General features: G+C 41.9%; 1 protein-coding gene across 2 annotated transcripts in view; it reads right to left on the minus strand.

Annotated features, from left to right (window-relative positions):
* The window catches only part of SCG3 (secretogranin III), a 54,999-nt gene extending 33,849 nt beyond the window's left edge, over positions 1-21,150 (minus strand). Inside the window, exons 1-8 of one of the 2 annotated variants that reach the window (XM_019533580.1) lie at positions 21,059-21,150; positions 20,335-20,387; positions 19,689-19,734; positions 19,379-19,594; positions 18,122-18,264; positions 16,973-17,134; positions 15,987-16,164; positions 7,993-8,109 (exon numbers count right to left, since the gene is read on the minus strand). In XM_019533580.1, the coding sequence (XP_019389125.1) occupies positions 7,993-8,109; positions 15,987-16,164; positions 16,973-17,134; positions 18,122-18,264; positions 19,379-19,594; positions 19,689-19,734; positions 20,335-20,387; positions 21,059-21,146 (1,003 nt within the window). In that variant the 5' untranslated portion in view covers positions 21,147-21,150. The remainder of the gene's footprint in view (positions 1-7,992; positions 8,110-15,986; positions 16,165-16,972; positions 17,135-18,121; positions 18,265-19,378; positions 19,595-19,688; positions 19,735-20,334; positions 20,388-21,058) is intronic. The other variant, XM_019533581.1, reaches the window with a different exon arrangement.
* Positions 21,151-21,156: the final 6 nt, after the last annotated feature.

Consider the following 21,156-nt stretch of genomic DNA (forward strand, 5'->3'; position numbering starts at 1 on the left):
GCAATGACACCAGCCAATTCCCTCAGCACCCGCGGATGAAGGTCATCCGGGCCCGCTGACTTGGGTACATCTAAGCCCTCCAGCTAATCCTTAACTAGGTCTGAACTAACGGTCGGGGGACTTGCATCCTTCCTGGGCCTCTCTACGCTATCACCCTAGAGCACCCCATTATATCCACTATAATAAATGGCAAATCTCTTTTTTAAATGTAACCACTATTATTTGGCTGGCTGCAAAGGGCCTTCCTTATTTTTCTGTGACTGCCACTGCCTTTCTTTTGAATCAGATCTAATCAACTCTGAATTGGCGGCATGAGTTAAAGACTAGTGAATGTGATGGGAAGAGCTCATGTAACATAAACACTTACGAGGGCAGAAGTGTGAAAGTTGTAGGAAAAGAAATAACTGGCAGGAGGGTGTAACAAGGTGCAAGAGAATGGTTTTCTCAAGGTCGCCTGCCTTATTTCATACCTTCTTACGCCTTGCTGCCACATCCCTCCTGTCTGCACAGAACTTGCACTCACCTACCAAAATGCATCTTACTCTACCCCATATATCTCCTCTATATGTGGTCCATTACGTCTGCAGTGCTCCTGATTTCCACTGGCCTGAGGCACTGGTATTGTGAGAGCCTTACAAACCAGATCCTCCTCAGAAAGTGCAGGGTATCAATGCCACACTGGTTCATGTAAAAAGGTGAGCGGTAAAGGTGTATAAAGCCATCTGAAATTAAATAACTACCACTAGTAGCAGTGTGCATCAGTTGACAGGTAAAATATTGTGTAACGAGTGAAATCATCAAAAGGAAATGTAAACAGGAAAAATGATTAAAGATTTTAATGTATATGAATCAAGTCTGTAGCAGCAGGAAAAAGTTCCTAGAAAAAAAGTCATGTGCCAGATAGAAGCACAGTACATTAATGGCCTTCTGCACTCATCCTTTTCAGCACCTGTCAGTCCCTAAAAGGGTATCCAAGAGCAAGGAAAAGCTCCACATGGCACTGTCATCTCCTGGAGCCACCAGCATGGGCTGAATGATGCTTTCACTTGCTCTTCCTAGATCAAGAAGCTTGTATCGGGGAGATTCACTTGGCAAGTGAGAGGCCATAGTTAATGGCAAAGAGCATGATGCTGCTTTGTCTGTACAATAGCCTGGTTTCTCCATTTGGGCCAATCCTTCTTCCATTGCAGTTGATGGAACTATTGCTATTGATTCAATGGGAAAAAATTTGTGCCCAGTGCTTAACATGGCTGTCTTATGAGCTCTGCATGGGCTATGCATTGCTCAGCCATATCTTCTGGGCTCTGGCCTGAATTTGGGCAATGTGGAGCTGTTCTCCACCAAAAGTGAGCTAGGGGGGATATTATGCTCCCAGCAGGAGATACAGATACAAACACCTACCACAACAACTAAGAATTTGGGAAGTTGCTGAGACCAGCACAGAGAAAGTCTGTGGGATCACTGGGCACTTCCCCCAGGGGCTGTGGGCTTGACAGCTCCACAACCCTTCACCTGTTTGAAGGTGAAACTCAATGAAACTTCCCTTTATCCATGAGATTTTCTGCAGGGAATGCAGTTGGGCTCAAAGGTGGCATTACAGTGAAGTAATAGTTGCAGGGAAGGCCAAACTAATTAAAAAACTTTTTGGTGCATTCCTCCAGATAGTGGCTTGTAGGAAAGGTACATGCCTCCCTACAAGCCACCTACCCACTGCTGGCATCTCACTTTGTTTAGAACCCGTCTCTGAAGTGCCCATGTGACAAGGGGAAGAAGAGATGCATGGAGACATCTGTTCATGTCCAGTTCCAACCAATCTCCTACTCAGCTGTGGAAGAGCTAGAGAATTGGATAGTGATTCAGACTCAAAAGAAGGAGGTGTGAGAGGTGGCTCTGGCTTACAGTCAAAGGAAGGAGGTGGCTCTGACTCAAGTGCTCTGCATAGTGATGACATGGGTTTGCCTTTATTATTTATTATCTCTCTCTGGCCAACTACTGAAGAAATCTTTGAATGCAAACTGGCCGAGCACGTTACAGTTCTATATGATCAGTCCTAAATCGCCATGGTATGCTACTTGCTTAACTCAGAGCAGTTTCGGAGGTGAATTCACCAGAGACTGCTAATCCAGAAAAGATTCAAATAGATTTTCCTTCTCACTGCATGGCTTTCATCTCTTCTCCTTGTCACATTTCTATTTTCCCTCTTTGAAGCTTGAGTAACTGTGCAGCACGCTGATGACAAAGCGTTTGGTCAAAGCCAGTTGGCCACCCAGGCCCTAGCCAAATATATGGAATTACAGAAGAGGCAACCTGCCCAAACATAAGACCTTGTTTTCCTATTCTCCTCTTGGATCCCCATTCTCAGTCTCTCTCTCCTTCTAATTTTTCCTTTGTCTTTTATCAGTCTCTACCTTATACACCCTGACATTTCCCATTCTCTGGACCAGGACCACGGAGCATAATTTGACCAATTCAGGATTTTGTGGCCTAGAGTAATAGGGTCCCTGACTTTTTTTCCATCAGCCAATTCAACTCCTTTGGTCATGTCCAATGCACAACAAACTGTTGGTGCAGGTGGGCAACAGGTGACTACGGGGTGGAAGGAAATGTTTCATGTAGCTCTCTGTTCCCATCATCCATCATTTTGGTGCCATCCTCCCTGCCATATTGTACATAAAAGGAGATAACGAGGGTTTTAATTTGTACATGAAGAAGCAATGATCCACCCAGATCATCACCGGCAATGAAACACAAAACCTCCAGCATCAAATTGTGGACCACTATCTCTTGAGCTAAAGGAGTAACTCCATTATTGGTTGCAGTAGTATGCTCTTATGTGCTGTACAGTAGCCACTAGAAGGGAATATGATACATGAAAACAGCACAACACTCAACCTACACTTTTGGGCACACAGGGTAATTTACCCTCCAGAGTAGGCCAGAGAGGATATTCTTGCTATTGTCCTATCCCAACTAATGCTATGTCAGCAGGTAAAATGCAACTCATATTGCAAAGAGTGCAAGTTAAGCATTTAGCACCACCAGGAAATCCTATATGTCCTGGTACCTTTTAAGAACTTGTCCATTTGCTCCTAAAACACTGTCTGTGCTACATATCACCAAGATGCAATATTAATTCAAATATTTTCCAGTATAATATAAAGGTTCTAATTATTTGAGGCATTTTATTTGCAGTGTGGTAAATCATTATAATTCATAAACAACTAGATGTTTGAGAACCACTCTATTTCAGGCTCCAAAGTGGATTCTTCACTTGGTATTTATTAAAACTCTGATTTTTGTACACTAAATACAAATAGAATTTAATTAGGGAGACAGTGGGATGCTAAAGAAATCCTCACTCAGGCAACCAAAAAGAAAGGAAATCCCAGCCTCACAGCCAACTCCAATAAATCTGTATCAGCTTTGGACCCAAAGATCAATGCAACCCTTTAAAACACAACAGGTCTCCTATATGAAAATACCCTTTCTCCTTACAGTTAGCTGGAGTGATAATCAGGGGAAAACCTGGACAGCTATTCTGCACACTGGAGAGGAGACTGGCTCAGCAGACAACTAAACTCCTTGCTTCTATAGTTCAGCCCAAATGTTCCTATATATTTAGCCTGTCATTATATAGAGATGCGTCACACATGAGACAACAGGCTGCCAAAGAGAAAGAGAAACTCCATCATAGGTCTATTCAGTGGACAAGAAGGAGAAAGGAAATGTAAATGATGCTATTCAAACACCTCTAGCAAAATGACTACACAGTTAATATGTATACACTCCAGTGTTTTCCTGATCCTCTGCTTAAGTTTGTGCCAATTTTATCCCTGACTTGAAAAGATAAGCATACACCCACCCCCACAGACATCTTGCGGGATTCGGGCTTTTAATCTCCACAGAACATCCACAATTTGCTAGGTGTTAACTAGAAAACTTAAGTTCAAAGCAGGAACATCATCAACAATGTGTCTGATTCAGTGCAAAATATCTCAGCTTCCCCAATTTGAAGGGCTCTTGCTACTTTTGTGCTGTTCAGAACTGGATGGATTCTATGACTGCAATTTTCAAAACAGAGCTTAGATACTTATCTGCCGTTCATTTTCATAGAAAACCATAGGTCCAAAAGCTAAAGACTACTCTTAAATTCTCACAAGGTGTATTTGTACAGGGATGGGCAGTTATCTCCCTAGTTTTTTTGCTCATTAGCTGCTGAGGGATATCAAGTGTGCAGAATAGCTGTTTGCCCCCTTGCAACCATGCACCCCTTTCATCCCAAATTCTAGATCTGTCTACTTAGAAACTCTCTCCCCCAACCAATGAAAGTGGATCTCCTGTAAGGGCCAGAGATTACTATTAGAAACATATGCACGCTTCCAGGAATTTTACTAAGCCTAGGCATCAAAGCCGTACATAGAACCAAATTGACCCTTTTCTCCTGATGTCATTTATACCCATTTTTGGTTGTAGAAATTTCTGTTAAAACAACTTCCAATATTCACAGGTCAGGGGGAATCACCAAAAGGAAATGCTAATGTTTCCTAGGAGTCTCTCTGGAAACATATTACAGCTCTTTCATTCTGCTCAAGAATTTCCCCCTAACATGTCAAAAGAGGGCATCAATAGTTAAAGAGCAGAGAATGATGGGAGATAGTTGGTATTCTGCCAACAGCAGTTGCCTAGTAGGATGTGTTTTGGATGAATGCACATTTAACCTCAGTTTGTTCCAGGCTCTCTTTAATGCTTCCAGAATTGTGCTTTTTGAAACATGTTCTATACGTGCAGCGTGCATTCCTGCTTTTATACGTATACAGTTTCTAGCTACTTGGCTTCTATGCTATGGATTATATTTGTCACATTATGAGTCTTTTAATATATACTAATAGTTTTATGTTTTTAACAATCAGTTTTGCTTTTCATTTTACACATATGCGTTTTCCCTGCACTGTGTTTTAGACAGATCCCGTGCACGTAGGGCTAAACCTAATAACATCATTCACTGCAGCAGCAAGACATTTTCCCTTGAAGTAGGATACAGTGATGATGACATAATGCTGTGGTTTCAAATCCCAAACCAGCTGTTACTAGTATATGCATTCAAATGTACTGCCTCTATGTCCATGTGAGAGGCACAAAAGCTTGTGACTGATTTAATAAATGATTTATTATTTTGAATATATAATTCAGGGATACAGCTTCCACATGGCTTCGACCAGAAAGCAGACAAAAAGAATGTATGCAGCTTAACGCTCTGGTAACACAGGGCAAACCTAGTTCTGTGTGCCCAGATACTCTAAGTATTTTCCTCTTGCGCCAAGCAACAAGGGAATTCCATGCTGTTTGCTAATGTTGGCTCTTTTAAAAAAATAAAGGCAATTTTTCTTTTTTCTGGCTTTGTATATATACATACACCTACACACACACAGATATACAGATATCCAATTATATATCAAAATAAAAGCATTTGTAACATTTAGAATAACAATGAATAAGCTACCTTGTTTACTGATACTATATTGAGCTGATATACTCATATGTTTTCTATCCTTGAACTCTTGAGACTATTAGCTCAATATATGGAGGTCAGATTTAAAGTCATTTCTCAACAGTAAATCTAAAAAAAGATTACCACAGAAGCAACTTGAGACCTATGAAAGAGCCTTTTCCACTACAGTAAGTTGCTTTGATGGATTACAAAAATCAAGTCTAAAAATTTCTCTCCTATAAATCACAGGTTTGCAAAGCATAATCTGGCTACATCATCAGTTGCAAGATGTATTTTAAATCCTAGCCAAATCAAAAGCAAAAATCAAAAGCAAAAATTCTTCACTTAATTCCTGTTCTCTCTGCACTGTCTCATCATGGCAATTTGTTTCCAGGACTGAAGTATTTATTTACACAAAGTAAAGCCAATTTGAACAAACGTCCAAAATATTAATAGGCTAAATGCATCCCTAGCGTAATTTCACTGACTTCATGGTTGTTCCATCAGGAGATATATTTAGCCCATCATATTTTGTCATGACACTGTTTAGAAAAGCAATGCCTGCTCTACCCATAATATATCTACTTGGGAGAACAATAGTGAAACCTGAGGCTTACAATCAATCACTATATGTAGCACTTTTCACACATGCACAGAGACAGTGTACTAACAGACACAGTAACAAACCAAGTTGTCCAAAAACGTGACTCTCATAAAAACCAACAGAATGGAGGGCCAGGCTTTTCCAAGGATATAAATTAATTAGAGTGGAAAAGTAACTGTTTTGTATTTACATCATGAGTTATGGAACCTTCTGTAGCCAGGGTATGAATAATGAAATCGTGCATTCACAGTAGGATCAATTTATCAGGCCTCTACAGCTGCGGACTCCATGAAAGGTCATTACCAGTTCTGGCACCATAACTGTTGGCTTAGAAAGGGTATTTAAAGGTTTGCATTCTGCGAATTGGCTTATAGGTATATATATACACATTATAAGGGTTCAAGATGGGCAGCAGGGGTTAATTAATTTCTAAAGAGCTTAGGTCTCTCAGTCATACAATTTCTCTGGCTCTGGAAGCAGACAGATTGTCTAACACAACAAGGCCAATGAATGAACACACACCCTGGGAAAGAGGAAGATAGGTACCATAGTGTTCCATAACACGAGATAAAGTGACAGCAGGAACAAAGCCCGAGAGTGGCCCATCCCCAAGTCCCACTTTTGGGGAAACAGACCAAATTAGGAGAAGGCCTGGAAGGCTACATGGACATGTGACCACAAGATGAAGAGTTATCAGGAGTCATCAGGAAGAAAGGAGAAACCAAAAGCAGAGACTTGAGAGTAACAAAGGGTCCCTCCCTTTGTCCTGTCCCTCCTCATTGGTCCCTCTCTTTGTCTTGTCCCTTTCTTCCTCCCTGTTCCTTGGGAAGGGTCCCTGAAGCCACCATGGAGGGCACATGACCGTCTCCTACATCCCACAACCTCCAGATTGCTGACAGCCCTGGAACATCTGACACTTAAGAAAGAGCCTCAGAGTAGAGATGGCGTCCTGGCCAGATGTACTTTAATGACAGCCCTAGGATTTGGTAGATATATAGAATTGCTTGATTGTATGCATTGTTTCTTTTCTGTTATCACTGTGTATCAATACATTTGCCTATTATCGAATGGAAAGGTTGTGGTTGGTCTGAGGGTGGGTCCTGGGCGAGGTGGGTCCCGCCCAGCCAACAATACCTTCCAGCCAACAATAACAAGCAGCTTTTTAAAACCAAATGGTCATCCTGATATATAAAACCATGTCAGGAATAGCTGAGTAAATGACAGAGTTGCAGAGAGCTTATGCAGAGGAGTGACCCCCCTTTAGCCACGGCTGCTCAGCTACAGTAAATTTGATTATTTATTGTGAAAGAAGGGAAGTGTATGCAGGGAAGTTTAGCTTATTTAAAGCTTTCACTTAAGAAAATAACAACAATGATTAAGTTTGCATGACAAGCAGAAAGGAACTCTAAGAGCTAACAGCCTCTGAGGCAAGACCTAATGTCACCATGCAACAATCTCTACAGCTGCTGGTAGTCTTACTTGATAGATATTAGGCCATCTCTGTTATAGGTGTTTGTAAATGGCAGACTAATCATGCTGGTATGTGGGAAAATGCATGGGGCTGATCTGTCAGTTTATTACTGGAGTAAATCACTCGTTTTATTCTGTTTTAAGGCCATTGAAATAACAGAACTATAAAATGGACTAAAAGAGTGGTGAATTATCCTCTAAACATACATCTGATAGGGAACTCTTCATTTCAAAAGACATAAATAATGAAACATTAGGGAATTCCACATTATTAAAAAGACCAAACATGGAATGCTGCTTTGTCATTTTGATTGATCAAACCTAAAACAGGATTGAAAAAAAATCAAGCAAGATGACATTATAATTATCACTGTTAGTAGATGAAGAACATAGGATGAATAATATTATCATATAAAGTGTGTGCTCTCACCAAGGTAGGAAACACCTTCTTCTGGTGTGATTGTTCCGTACTTAACCATCATCTTCACAAAATCAATCAGTGTCTTCATGATAGTTATCAGGGTTTCTTTTTCTTTTGCCTCTGTCTCTGCATCAAGGTACAAAACAAATTACACTCAGAACTCCAAGAGATTGTGTCCCATAAAACCCTTTGTGTTAAATTCATGTATAAAGTCACAGGTTGTTGGTGGCTTAGTGGAGAAGGAAGCTGTTGTTTGTTCCCCTGAGAATGGCACTTTCAAAGCTGCTGTGCTCCTTCATTTTAAGAAGCTTTCTATTTGGGTACGCATTCACCAAACAAAACCAGGATGAGATGTTGTTTAGCGGTTTCTCTCTCTTGATATTTTACTTCCCCTTTAAACCATTTGGGACCTTGTGTCACTCTCTTGTTTTTAAGTTATTCTGTTTTTATTATTGTAAGCTGACCCAAGTCTTTGTTGGGAAAAGTACCGTATAAATCAAATAATAATAATAGATATTGTGGACATAAATATTCAGGAAATCTATTCAGGCCTATCTGCTGCTGGCTTTACAAACCTTTGAGCCACATAGCTTAGAGGTTTTTCTGAAGAGATACTCACACTTAAAAGATGTCATTATCTCTATATCTTATCCTTATTACCTTTTAAAGCCCCAATCTGTGTTTTAATTTAGGTAAGGCTGGAGTGTTTTTGTAGCAACGGTGGTCCAGGATATATGAGAAGCAATGTTTTTTTTATGGTATCTTTTATTGGACCAACTGTACTGTATAGCTGGGAGAGATGTTAGACAATGTTTCAGGCACAAAGTACCTGATATCACCAAAACACCCTTGCTTTTAACTGAGGGCTCAGCAAACACACCTCCCCAACATTCAACTTGGAAGGATGAGGTACTCTTGCCAGGAGACACAGTGGACTCTGCAGCATGGATTAAACTTTTGGTTTGGACTGACATGGTAATAATATTTGACATTTAGAACAGCCTTTTTTTAATTAAGATATTTAGGTACCTAATTTCCATTGATTTTATCAGGATTTTGATACCCAAACACCTTAAAAATGTGAGCCTAAACTGTTATCTAAAACTTTTTATCAGGATCTCAAAACACTTTACAAAGTAGAGCAAGAATAATTTCCTCCATTTATGCATGAGGGTTTTATACCCTGTGCCCAGTGCTCTGTAGCGTGTCCCTGCTCATTCACTTGTGCCAAATGAGGCAGTGAAGCTGCTCAGGGGAAGCTTTCCCTGCTGCTTCTTGTAAGATCTTGGTCTCTGGAGTGCTTATGAGTGGTGGCAGGGAAAGCCCCCAGTGGCAGTCCCACAGCCTCATTTCCAGGTTTAGCATGTATCAGTGGCAGGGGCAGCAAGTGGGATGTTCTTCAGAACAAAGTCCCCTAGGAGCATTAGGATCATGTCTTAGACACAGTAATGAAGTGACTTCCCAATGGTCCAACAGCAGACCAGTGGCAGAGCTGGGAATAGAGACCAGGATTCCTGACTTCCAGACTACCGTACTTCCCTCTCCTCTGACCTCTGTCTTCTTATTTGTCATTAAAGCATCTGTTGCATTACGGATATGACACTCTGCCTGCACTGGCAAGATAGCTCAGACACCTGGCTAGGCATCAATTCTCTGCTCTCCTTGACCTTGCATGTTAAGACCCTAAATAGTCAGCCTGGGAAAGAGTGAGTTAAATGATTTTAACACTTCATAGTCTATTAGTTTAGTTACATTTACTGGTATTGATCCACTCCTTCAAGATGGATCTTCAGGGATAATCATACTTGTATCCTGAGGGAACAGTTTAACACAAGAACTATGCAACACTTAGGCCCTTGAAATAGGAATAGTCACCTATGCATGGATGAATTTCAACATTGGTGAGTAGCTCTGAGAACTGATGTCAGTTTAGATATACATATATTATCATTTATTGATATATCTACTCTATGTTTTTCTCAAGCAGAGACTAAAATCAATTGCCCGCTGTCGCAGGCCACTCAGGCGCTCTGTGACTGGGAGCAGAAGCGGCTCGGGAGAGACCCCTAGTGTTGGGGAGAGGGAAGCGCAGCTGCCAGTCATCGGGACTGCCCAGGTGCTGGTTGCCCTAGCAACCGGGGAAATCTAGGAACAGGAAGGGGCGGAGCTTAGCTCTTCTTCAGCCCAGGCAGAAGGCTAGGAGGGCAGTTCCCCTCCGGCTGCTGCCGAGGGAGGAGGAACTCAGCCAGAACAAAGGGGAGAACTCTGATGGCTGGAATAGCCCTGGGCTTTCTGCTAGGGTGAGATGTATACCCTGACCAGAACGGTCAAGCTGCTATGTTGTGGCTCGGGGTTTTGTGTTTTGTGTTATAGCCGGTTGGCTTATGGTTTGTGTTTGTTTGTATGGTACCAGAGGACTGGGTGAGGCTGTAGGGGTGAGAGGAGGCCTCACGGGAACGCCCCAGTAATCTGGGGGTTCCTGGTGCCCTGTGGGGTACAGTGAGTGGTGCCGGGTAGGCATAGCTGTTTGTGCCGGTGTGGCGCGGTGTTGAGGGGTATTGACCCCAGCCCTGTGGGGCGGCTGCATGGAGAGAAGCCCCAGGAAGGGGCAGGGTGCATTGGCCCAGCCCCAGAGCTGGGGGGCAGCAACGAGCCCCGGAGCTGGGGGGCAGCGATGAGCCCCGAGAGTGAGACGGGGCGGCGAGGGCCCCGAGAGTGAGACGGGACGGTGTGGAGCCCCAAGGACAGACGAAGGGCGGAGACATAATAACATGGCCCAAGTTAGATCATACAGACACCATCTGCGAGGCTTGGGCTGCGGTGCAGGGGAGGAAAAGGAGCCACAGGCAGTGCCCCCTGCCATCGAGGTGCACAAAAATGGGCAGCCTCCTGCTAATTCCAAGTAATCATTAATTATAAGTAAGATCAAGTCATGGCAGGCGAGAGTGGGCGGGCGATTGGCCCATTGCAGGAGGACGGAGCCGTGCATCCGGAGAGGCTTCGAAAGTGGCACTCCTGTTACACCCAGATATTACTAAGAACTTGAGCCACTAGTCTTTACATCTACTCTACAATTTTTTTATTATTATTCTTTAAACCAAACAGATCAAAAAGAAGTCCAAAATCTAGGAGGTGTTGCACAGAGTTTATGGCACTACATGCAATAGCGTCTAGATACTTTAACTGAAATGAAAACCTATCATTAAAACTCTATAATTTAATCCCACTAAGTACTTGTAGCTCAATCCATATCACTCTTACCACTCAAACAGTCACTCAGCAGTCTGTTACCTGAATGACTTCCGTTGAGATTTGGTAGTGAACAACTGAGTAGAACTCTACATACCAGCCAGGCAGTTTAGAGGGAGATGTCACTGATCTAGTATGGACACACAGATCTTCAACAACTTGCATCATTCAAAATACTCAATTTTAATGGGGAAGCAAATGCTCTAGTTCTGCCCATAAAGTATCTCAACTTAATAACACCACAGTGGTGTAGCAAACGTTGTTGGCAAAACCAGAAGTGCTGGCAGTGAAACTGGAAGTGCTGTGGGGGACTGAATATCCCTGGAGAGCCTGGCTGGTGCCCCCCATAGGCCAGCTCTCCCCCACCCCATTCATCTCTACGCTACTGTAACACCTTTTAAAAAATGGAGGATTCTGATAACCCAGGACTGAGCATTTTTTACCATAACATCTTACCTTTAAGACCTTCAGTGTCAATAATGCATATATTTCAGTTTGTTTACTGATCTCATATCCACCATATTTAACTTTTTAACCACAATTATATTCCAGAGAGGATGAAAAAGGGCCTTTGACCTGGTCTCCCATGATGTCCTCATGGACAAATTGGGAAAATGTGGCCTCGACTACTTCACGCTCTGGTGGCTAGGTAACTGGCTCCGTGGTAGGACCCAAAGGGTACTGATTGACAGAACTGAGTCATCATGGCAGAGGGTAACCAGTGGCATCCCCCAAGGGTCAGTACTCAGATCAGTGCTTTTCAATATGTTCATTAGCATTTGAATCCAGGTATTAAAAGCGAAGTAGCAAAGTTCGCTGATGACAACAAGCTATGGGGGAGTAAAAGGAAGATCTGGGAACTTACAGGCCAATCAGTTTGACCTCAATCCCTGGTAAAATCCTGGAGAAAATAATCAAAGAATCTATTACAGACAGGCTAGCAGAAGGCAGTATTCTGAAGGATAGCCAACATGGCTTTGTTATGGGCAGGTCATACCAGATCAGCCCCAGATCTCCTTCTATGATCAGGTTACTTGCCACCTGGATGGGGGAAATGAGGTTGATGTCATATACCTGGACTTCAAAAAGTCCTTTGACCTGGTCTCCCACAAAGCCCTCATGAAAAAATTGAGAAAATGTGGCCTTGACTACTTTATGGTTTGGTAGCTAAGCAACTGGCTCTGTGGTAGGACCCAGAGAGTATTGATTGATGGAACTGAGTCATCATGGTGGAGGGTAACCAGTGGTATCCCTCAAGTTTTAGTATTCAGACCAGTGCTTTTCGACACGTCCATCAACAATTTGGATCCAGGTATTAAAAGTGACCTAGCAAAGTTCACTGACAACAACAAACTATGGGGGGGTGTGGTCACACTTAAAGACAGGCTGGCAATACAGGCTGACCTGGACAGGCTTGCAAGATGGGCAGACCTCAACCAGATGTCATTAATAAAGAGAAATGCAAAGTGCTCCATCTGGGGAGAAATAATCCACAACATGCTTACAGGCTTGGCAGTGCTACGTTTGCCAGCACCACATCTGAACAAGACTTGGGTATCATGATAGACACTAAAATGAACATGAACCACCAATGCAATGCTGAAGCTGGCAGAGCTAATCAAACATTGGCATGCATCTACTGACGCATCTTGAGCAAGGCTAAGGATATCATTCTTCCTCTCTACTCAGCCCTAGTGAGGCCACAGCTGGAGTTCTGAATCCAGTTCTAGGCAGCACATTTCAGGAAGGATGTAGAGAAGCTCAGGAGAGTCCAAGGAGGGCCACTGCATGATTAGAGGCCTGGAGACCAAGATGTATCAGGAGAAGCTGAGGGACTTGGGATTGTTCAGCCTGGAGAAGAGAAGACTCACAGGGGACTTGGTTGCAGCCTATAAGTATATCTGAGGTGTACATCAGGGGGAGCATCTATTCACCAAGGCTGTCCCAGGGAAAGACAAGAAGTATTGGGCACAAGTTGGTTGAAGATCGCTTCAGGCTAGACATAAGGAAAAACTTCTTTACAAGCTGAGTGTTGAGGATTTGGAACAAGCTTCCCCAAGAACTGGTACAGTCATCCACCCTGGCCATCTTTAAAAAATGTTTTGATTCCCATCTTGCTGGGATCATTTGATCCTAGCAGTTTTTCCTGCCTATATGCAAGCGGGCTGGATCTGATGATCTGTAAGGTCCCTTCCAGCCCCTAACAGCTATGAAACTATGAAAATAAAAAAAGCAACGTGAGCAATAGGCTTCTTATTCCAACGGTCATTCTTGCATGTTCACAAACAAGCACATTCACAGAAGCAGTACTATAGACCACAACCTTTTCACCCTGCAGGTCAGATGGGTAGTGCCAGGTCTATCTGTGGACTGGATCCAGCTTGTTGATCTGATCTGGCATGCAGGGTCAACCCATCAGGGACCTGAGCCAGCCACATGGCAACAGCATGGCCCTGACCTGGCTATGAGAGGTGAGCGCATCTGGGACTTAATCCAGCTGCACAGCAATCACCTGGCTTTGATCCAGCTGTGCAGGGCAGGTCTGGCCAGGGCTCAATCCAGCCATGTGGCAGTGGCCCAAGGCTAATATGGCCATGCAGTCCTTTCTAATGGAAAATCCTACTCCAAGTGGAGGGTGAAGATGGAATAAGGGGAATCTTTCTTCAAGATGGAGAGTAGCAGTGGAAGCTTTTGAATGTCTGCAATGTGCACTGCTGGTGGGCCCTGGCTGCAGGACTCTGGCCTAGGAACAATCAGCTGAAGTTGCATGCAGAATTTATTATACTTATGTCTGAACTGTCCAGAAGACTTCTATCTGTTACTGGTCTTAAAAAGCAATCATGTAGCAATTGCACTGAGGACCTTTTATCTACCTTTTATCTACAACTGGATAGCAGATCTGGTGGCCAGAACACCTCATAATAGAAAGAGATTTTGGAGGACATTCATTACGCCTTAACTAAAATATTTAGAATAATAGCTGTTCTGGAAGCTAAAAATCAACAAGTTGTGGCCACAATATTAACACATTTAATACACTGGAATTGTTACTTGACTTCTGAAAACAGGTCTGGCCTCCAGGTATCTAATTTTTTTGTCAATACTTGAAAAAGTAGAGGGACAGAGTGCTGACTGCTTCAGGACTGGCCATGGCAGAATAATAAGGAAAAAGAATATGCTTTCAAAAGCAGACTTTATAGAAAGAGATTCAACATGGCAATGCCACTTTGTATATGGGAACTCATATAAGCTCCATGGGTTCTTATAGAGACATTTAAAATTTGTCATGAAGCTTATTGATTTCCACAGAAATATGATTCAGCTACTGGAGAGGTGTCTACACTTTCAGTACTGGAATGGTTCCTCATTCTCTCAGATCATGCTTGCAATTTTCATGGTAAAAAAGTACTTGCCTTGAGTTAAATTCAGTATGGCACGAAAAATCCCCTTCTCCTGCCCTGACTTTTCTCACCACCTTCTCCTCATTGTTCTTTGCTTCATTCACTCATGTTTTTGCAATAAACTTGTCTGTCTTTCTGCATCATGAGCACAGAATTCATCCACCACCACTGAGATACGTGAGAAATTATTGGCATACTGGTAGGCAAGGAAAGGTGACAACACTATTCTGGCCTTAGCTCAAAGCCCAGCACAACTGAGGAGCTGCCTCTCAGAAAATCTACACACATATTGGTAGGGGTCACTTGAATCTTCTCAGCCTTAGTTGGCAGGGAAGGAGCCTGAAATAGGAGACAAGACTAAGACATGTCTAAAGACTGATTCGCAGTTCTACTTGCTTGCTTACCTGTTGAACTCTCTGCTTTGTGAATACAGAGAGGGGAGAAGGAAGAACCCCCAGCCCAAGCTTCTAAGAGGAAGGGGAGGACAAAATAGGAGAATGCAAGCCTTCTGGAAAGGACAAGGGGGAAAAAAAAAATCACCTTTGGTTCTGACTCCTGCTCCTGTCCCTACTCATTGCCTGTGGGGATGGGTGGTGGAAGGACCCAGACTTCTTCAGAAGAAAGAATCTGCCAAGTTGTTGGCTTTTTTGGTGACAGTGAAAGAATGGTTGCTGGCTGAGGAGTGTGAGAGTGGGCGTGAGACAATGTGCACTGACAGAGCAGCTGTGGGTAGGTGCCACAATCTAGGTGATAATGCACTGGGACAGAATAATGCATAACACCAGAGAAGGAAGATGTGATTCAGGGCCTTCATCACAATATAGAAAGGAGTCTGTGGTTTGAGAAAAGGATAGGAATGCTAAGTATAATTTACTGGCACCATCACTGTGCAGATGATGACAATATGACCTGATTCACTTTCATATTTCCCTTAACTCAGGAGAAAAGGCTCTTACTGGCAACATCTCTGGGGAAAACAATTTGCCATATTTTTCTTTCTACGTCTTAGAGAAATGATAAAGAGAAAGAGATTTCGAGGCTCCTGGGTTAATAGCCCCAAACTGTTAAGTCTGTAGAGGTAATACACCTTGTCCCTGGGGAGTGGAGTTTGTGACATCATTCTGCAGCAGGCACTGTAGCTGAACTAGGGGTGATCTGGATGGGATCCAAAAGGAGCTCCATCCAGTCTTTCTTATCTTAAGGGAAAAGTCCCTGAGACTTGGGGCCTTGAAGTAGGTGGGAGAGATTTCAGGCTGAGAAAGAAAAATGGAAAAACCTCAACACACAACTAGATTCTACTTTCCTTGCTAAATACTGCTCTAAAACACATTACTGAGAAAACATAGAGCTCACCTGAATTAAGACTTTTCAGCAGTGCATAAAAGTTTGGGAAATATTGAAGGTCTTCAAAATTATTGTCTGAAGGGAGTTCATTTCTTCTTTCCAAGGCATTAGAGGAAGACCATGCGTTATCCAAAGTATCATCAGATTCTCCATTAATAAAACCATCTTGATCAGCATTGCTGGGGGTCTTCATAGAAAGAGATTAGAAAAACATTGCTTTACATCAGGGGTCAAACATACGGCCCAAGGGCTGGCTCCAGCCCATGTAGCTAATGTATCTGGTTCACCAGGCAACCGGAAGTTTGTGGGTGTGGAAAAGTGGGGAGGGTGGGGAGTACGGACTGACAAAGCCCTGGTCAGCCTCTAGCTGCTTTGCCCATTGCCACTGTTGGGGACCTAGATCCTTGACCATTGGTCCCACTGCTGCCACTACCCCAGGACCTGTGCTTGACCCAGAGCCACAGCTGTTGCTGCCATATGCTCTATGCCAGAGCCGTTGCTGCTGCCCTGGCATGAAACATACGTCAGTGCCAACAGTGGTGGGTGCTGGAGCTGATGCCACTGCTATCTCATGTATTGGGTTGGAACTGAAGCTGCCGCCACTACCACCACTCCATGCCCTGAGATGGATCCGGCCTCCAAGAAGCCCCACAGTACATACCCAGCCCAGGGCAGAAGACGAGTTTGATACCTCTGTTTCAGGTGACATGATTAGAAGAGCAGCAAACATTATCATAACCTTATGCTGTGTACTGGCTTGAGCCAATACTTCTCTAAATTGGAAGGAGATCAGTGTCTCTCACAGCATTATTTCAATATGCAATCTTGGCATAAACTTTTATGTACTATATTGCTCATATTTCTATTTGATGGCATTTCTTTAAAAACATTCTTACAGTTTCCAGACTGAACTAATTATTCCCTGAAGCACAGAACAGTGCATTGGGCTATTCATACTATTTAGTGAGTCAAAATGATTAGCTAAGAACAATTACCATGTTTTCCTCCTGTTTTTCTTCTGTATCACTGTCTGTTCTGCTTGGAGGGTAATCAAGAGCTTCTGACTCCTTCTCACCATCATTTGCTTCGTTAGCAATTAACTGTTGTAGAACTTCAGCCACTTCATCTTCCAGAGTATAGGCCTGGCTCTCTGTAATCTGTTGATATACATTATTTTCTCTATGTACTCTGAATTGTAAACATACTGAATTTTTTAAACCAGTCTTCCATTAGTTAGTTAGTCAGCTATCTAACCTGTTTAATTGCTTCATGGTTGAATACAGCCAAATTAGATTTGATTTCTTTTTCTGTGGAAGAAAGGACTAGATAGCTGTGTAGTTCCTAAAATCATGGGCTCTGGTTGTGGCCTATATAGGTTACATATGGTGGAATATAGTCATATATAAACTGAAAATACAGTTAAATTTTTACAACTTCACGACAATGCATTTTCATTCTTATGTTAATTCTGTTACTTGAATGTAGGCTCAATTTTGTTGGTGCTGTACACAGATCTCCCTTTGAAATCTGTAAGAGTTCATCATGCAAGATCATATTTAAGAAAAAAACAAAAAAGAGGGGAAAAAAGAGTAGGTATTGCAGTAGATACGCTAGTCTGTGATATCTGGAGATTTGGAATCAAACTGAGTTTTTTGATGGGTAACATTAAGAAACACTTAGGCTAGGTTCTGCTGGTGTATGCCATTGTGCTTCCAGTGAAATCAAAGGTGCTATGTTGACTTACACATTAGAGGGTCGTGGCCCAGAGTGTTGTCATGACAGTGACAAGATACTTGATAAAACAAAGGAAGTAATTGAAAACAAAAAGGGAAATAAAAAAAAATATGAGTGTGACACTTTCATTCTCATCCTCAGTGGACTTTTGCCACATCAGAAAATACTATTACTTCCCATCTCTGGTTGCAAAACCCAGGATGCAAATAGCAAGGTTATTGCAGGTTAAGATCAATGTGCAATGGCCCAAATGAGTTGAGAAAGTTACCTAGAGCCTGACTCTCACTCTTTGTGCTTCAAGTCAGTATCATTCACTTGTCAATTTTAGGTGTATTGCATTTATCCCAGTGAATAAAGGAGAAAAAACAAAACAACAGAACAGTTAAATTAAATGATAATAGGAAACTTACTAGACCCAAATTTAGCAGCTTTGAGACAATTTTATCAAATACTCCTCTATCATTTTCTTCATAAATTCTTGTGGCAATCTTCTGGACAATATCTTCAGCAGTTAAGGGAGTGCCATCTAGTTGATGGAGACCATCTGGATCATCTAAAAGAATTACAGTTTAACTGGATAAGGACCATCTCTATTTCATTGGATTTAGATATCTTTTAAGAAAAACCTGTTTGTATCTTCTTTCAGCTCAGCCACTCATTTTCCCCCCAAACATTTGGGTACATTTTCCCCCAAATATTGGGTGCATTGATATTGTATGTTTGTAAAACATCATACCAATAACAGTGCAACGTGCTAAATACACATCTGGTTGTTCTGAAAAAAGTCTCTCCTTGTAAACACAACAAAAATGACAAAGCACAATCATTTGCTATTTATAAAAGATTATTTAAATGTCATACTGCTACATTGCTCCTCAATCTGCTTACATGCATCTTACTGATGCTTATATTAACCATACGACTTAGAACAAAACAGGTGAGAACATAGGAAATATTGTTTTTTTTTCCTCTTTGGATTTTCAGCAAATTAAATATTTAATCTTGCAATCTTTGTCCACTCAAGTTATATCAATCTGAAGGTAAATAAGATAAGCAGACTTTGATTATGACCATGATCAGCATACTTTGGTATAATTAAATAATACCTTAAGGCAAATCCAGCTCACCTTACTCCAGGGACTCACTATACCCACTGAAGGCAATGAATTTTGCCTGTGATTAAAGCCAGCATAATTTGGATCTGAATATTTTTCATTTTGCACTATGTGATAAATAACAAATGTGCTAGTAAGACAATATATGGGAAAATCCCTGTATATTAGTTAATTCTATAAAAATAATATTTAGAGTGTACTTTCTTTTCAGTAACTGAAATGTACGTATTTTTATTTGAAAATGTAGCTTACAAGATATGGTATCATCCTGCCCCTGAATCTGACAGCTCTACTAAACATATACAGATTACATATTCGGAGTGGATCCATGGAAGTGGACTGTGAAAAGTGTCATTAACCATAAGCTTCTCTATACTTGTGTGCCAAGTTGCAGTAGATGTTAGGTAATAGGTTTCTAAACTAAAAACCAGTTATTAAAATTACAGTCCAGTGATGAGAATGGTCCATTTTTAGGTAGGTGATTGAACGATTCATGACTGCAATACCTTGCATGAAAAATCCAACCTAAATGTTACTGAAAAGTTGAAATACCTTGAAATTTATAATCCAGCCCACTTTTAGTGGAGTCATAGTCATCCACGAGCCTGCGGTTCTTGGTGGAGTCTGCATCATCAAGGGCCAGTTGCTGCTCATATAGGGAGCTTCTAATTGATGCCCTCTCCTTTTCATTCCTTTCTTTTTCTGCTGCTGACTGTAGCAGGTTCAAATCATCAGCAAAGGAATAATTTCTGAATTCTGGCTTATTTTCTGGAAAATGTATTAATACACACATGACATGTAGTCTCAGACCTCTCAGTATGCTACTGTATAGACTTGAAGAATTAGCGGGAAAATGGTTTACCTGTTGAGACTGTTTTTCTGATCTTGTCTGTCTCAGCTTCAGCAATCTGGTATATGAGAACAAATCCAAAACGGGAAGAATGAGTGCATTTTATCACATGTTCTTTATTCACCTTCACACAATAGAATGTATTTTCTTCATACTATTTTAGGAAAAGTTTTACCGCACTCTTTATTTAGGAGTTGGGTGATATTTGCCTTATTAAGATGTGCAGGATCAAGCTCTTGGGCTTTTTTGTTTGGTTTGGTGGTATTCCATCGTGGAGTCACAGACAGGCTTGGCAAAATTACAATTTATTGTAGCACTACTTATTGTAGGAGGTTGATTTTGCTTCCCTTCTTCAACCCAAACTTCCACTGATTTCAATTACATTCTGTGGGAAAAGCTTCTTTGTGTTGTTTTGGAGGCAACAGAACAACCTATATTTTTAGGTTGGTAAAACTACATGTTGTTTCTTAGATATTATTGAAGCTCTAAGACATTTCATGCCCAAAGCCCATCAATGTTTATTTTCCTTACATACCCTTTGTTAATCTGGTTGTTAAACTACTAACATTCTCATCAGTGTGAGAAGTGAAAGCTTAGAAAATAACATTTACTAACTTATAAATTCAGTGAATATTTTGATCATTTTCATTTTACCTACCTGTTCCTCCAAAGGTCTCTCTACACTTAATTGTCTGTTGTGAATAGCTTTATCTAGAATAAATAGATATATATACATTCAGTTGTGGAGACATACACACATACACAGAGGCAGAATATTTAAAACAAATCACCATCTTCTTCCTAAACACTTGCATTTAAAGTGATGTCCGTTATACATCCATACAAAACAAATCCAATACCTCTGGCATGGGGAAAAAAACAAGGCTAACCCTTTAAATTAGGAGGACAAAAATAGTTTGTCCTTTTTTCCCCCAGGGAAGAAATGTGCCAGAAAGGTACCACATGCTGGACTTCCCCTGTGCTCTCTGATCTGAAAACCCACACATGCATTTTAAAAACGTGTGTAAGAGCTTGACTAAAATAGCCAGAGGGTAATCAGATTGTTGTAACCAGGAGATTAAAAGATCTGTTACATCCACAATAGGACCATAGTCAGAGAGACTTGAAAATTGCTGTAGAACAGATACCCGGGCGGTCAGAAGAGAAGCCTCTCCCTCTTCTTTCACCTCCTAGCTCAAAGTAAAAGATCAGATCATTCCTCAAGGGGTGGAGAAATACCCCTTGAGCTCCAATTGAGAGAGAGAGAGAGAAAGGGAGAAAGAAAAGAACTGAGAGGGAGACAGAGAAGTTTTTGCTTTTCCTTCCTGTTTCCACGTAAAAGTTGTCCCATCCCAGTGCCAATGGGCTGAGAAGCCACCTACCTCTGGCCCCCTCGGGCTTAGGGAAGCCGTGAACGCGGCCCACGGTCAGTGCCAGCACCTGGATCACAACGGCCAGTTTGAGGACCATCCTGGCGCCG

This window comes from Crocodylus porosus, unplaced genomic scaffold (assembly GCF_001723895.1).
Source record: "Crocodylus porosus isolate Cpor-Errol unplaced genomic scaffold, CroPor_comp1, whole genome shotgun sequence".
NCBI lineage: Eukaryota > Metazoa > Chordata > Crocodylia > Crocodylidae > Crocodylus > Crocodylus porosus.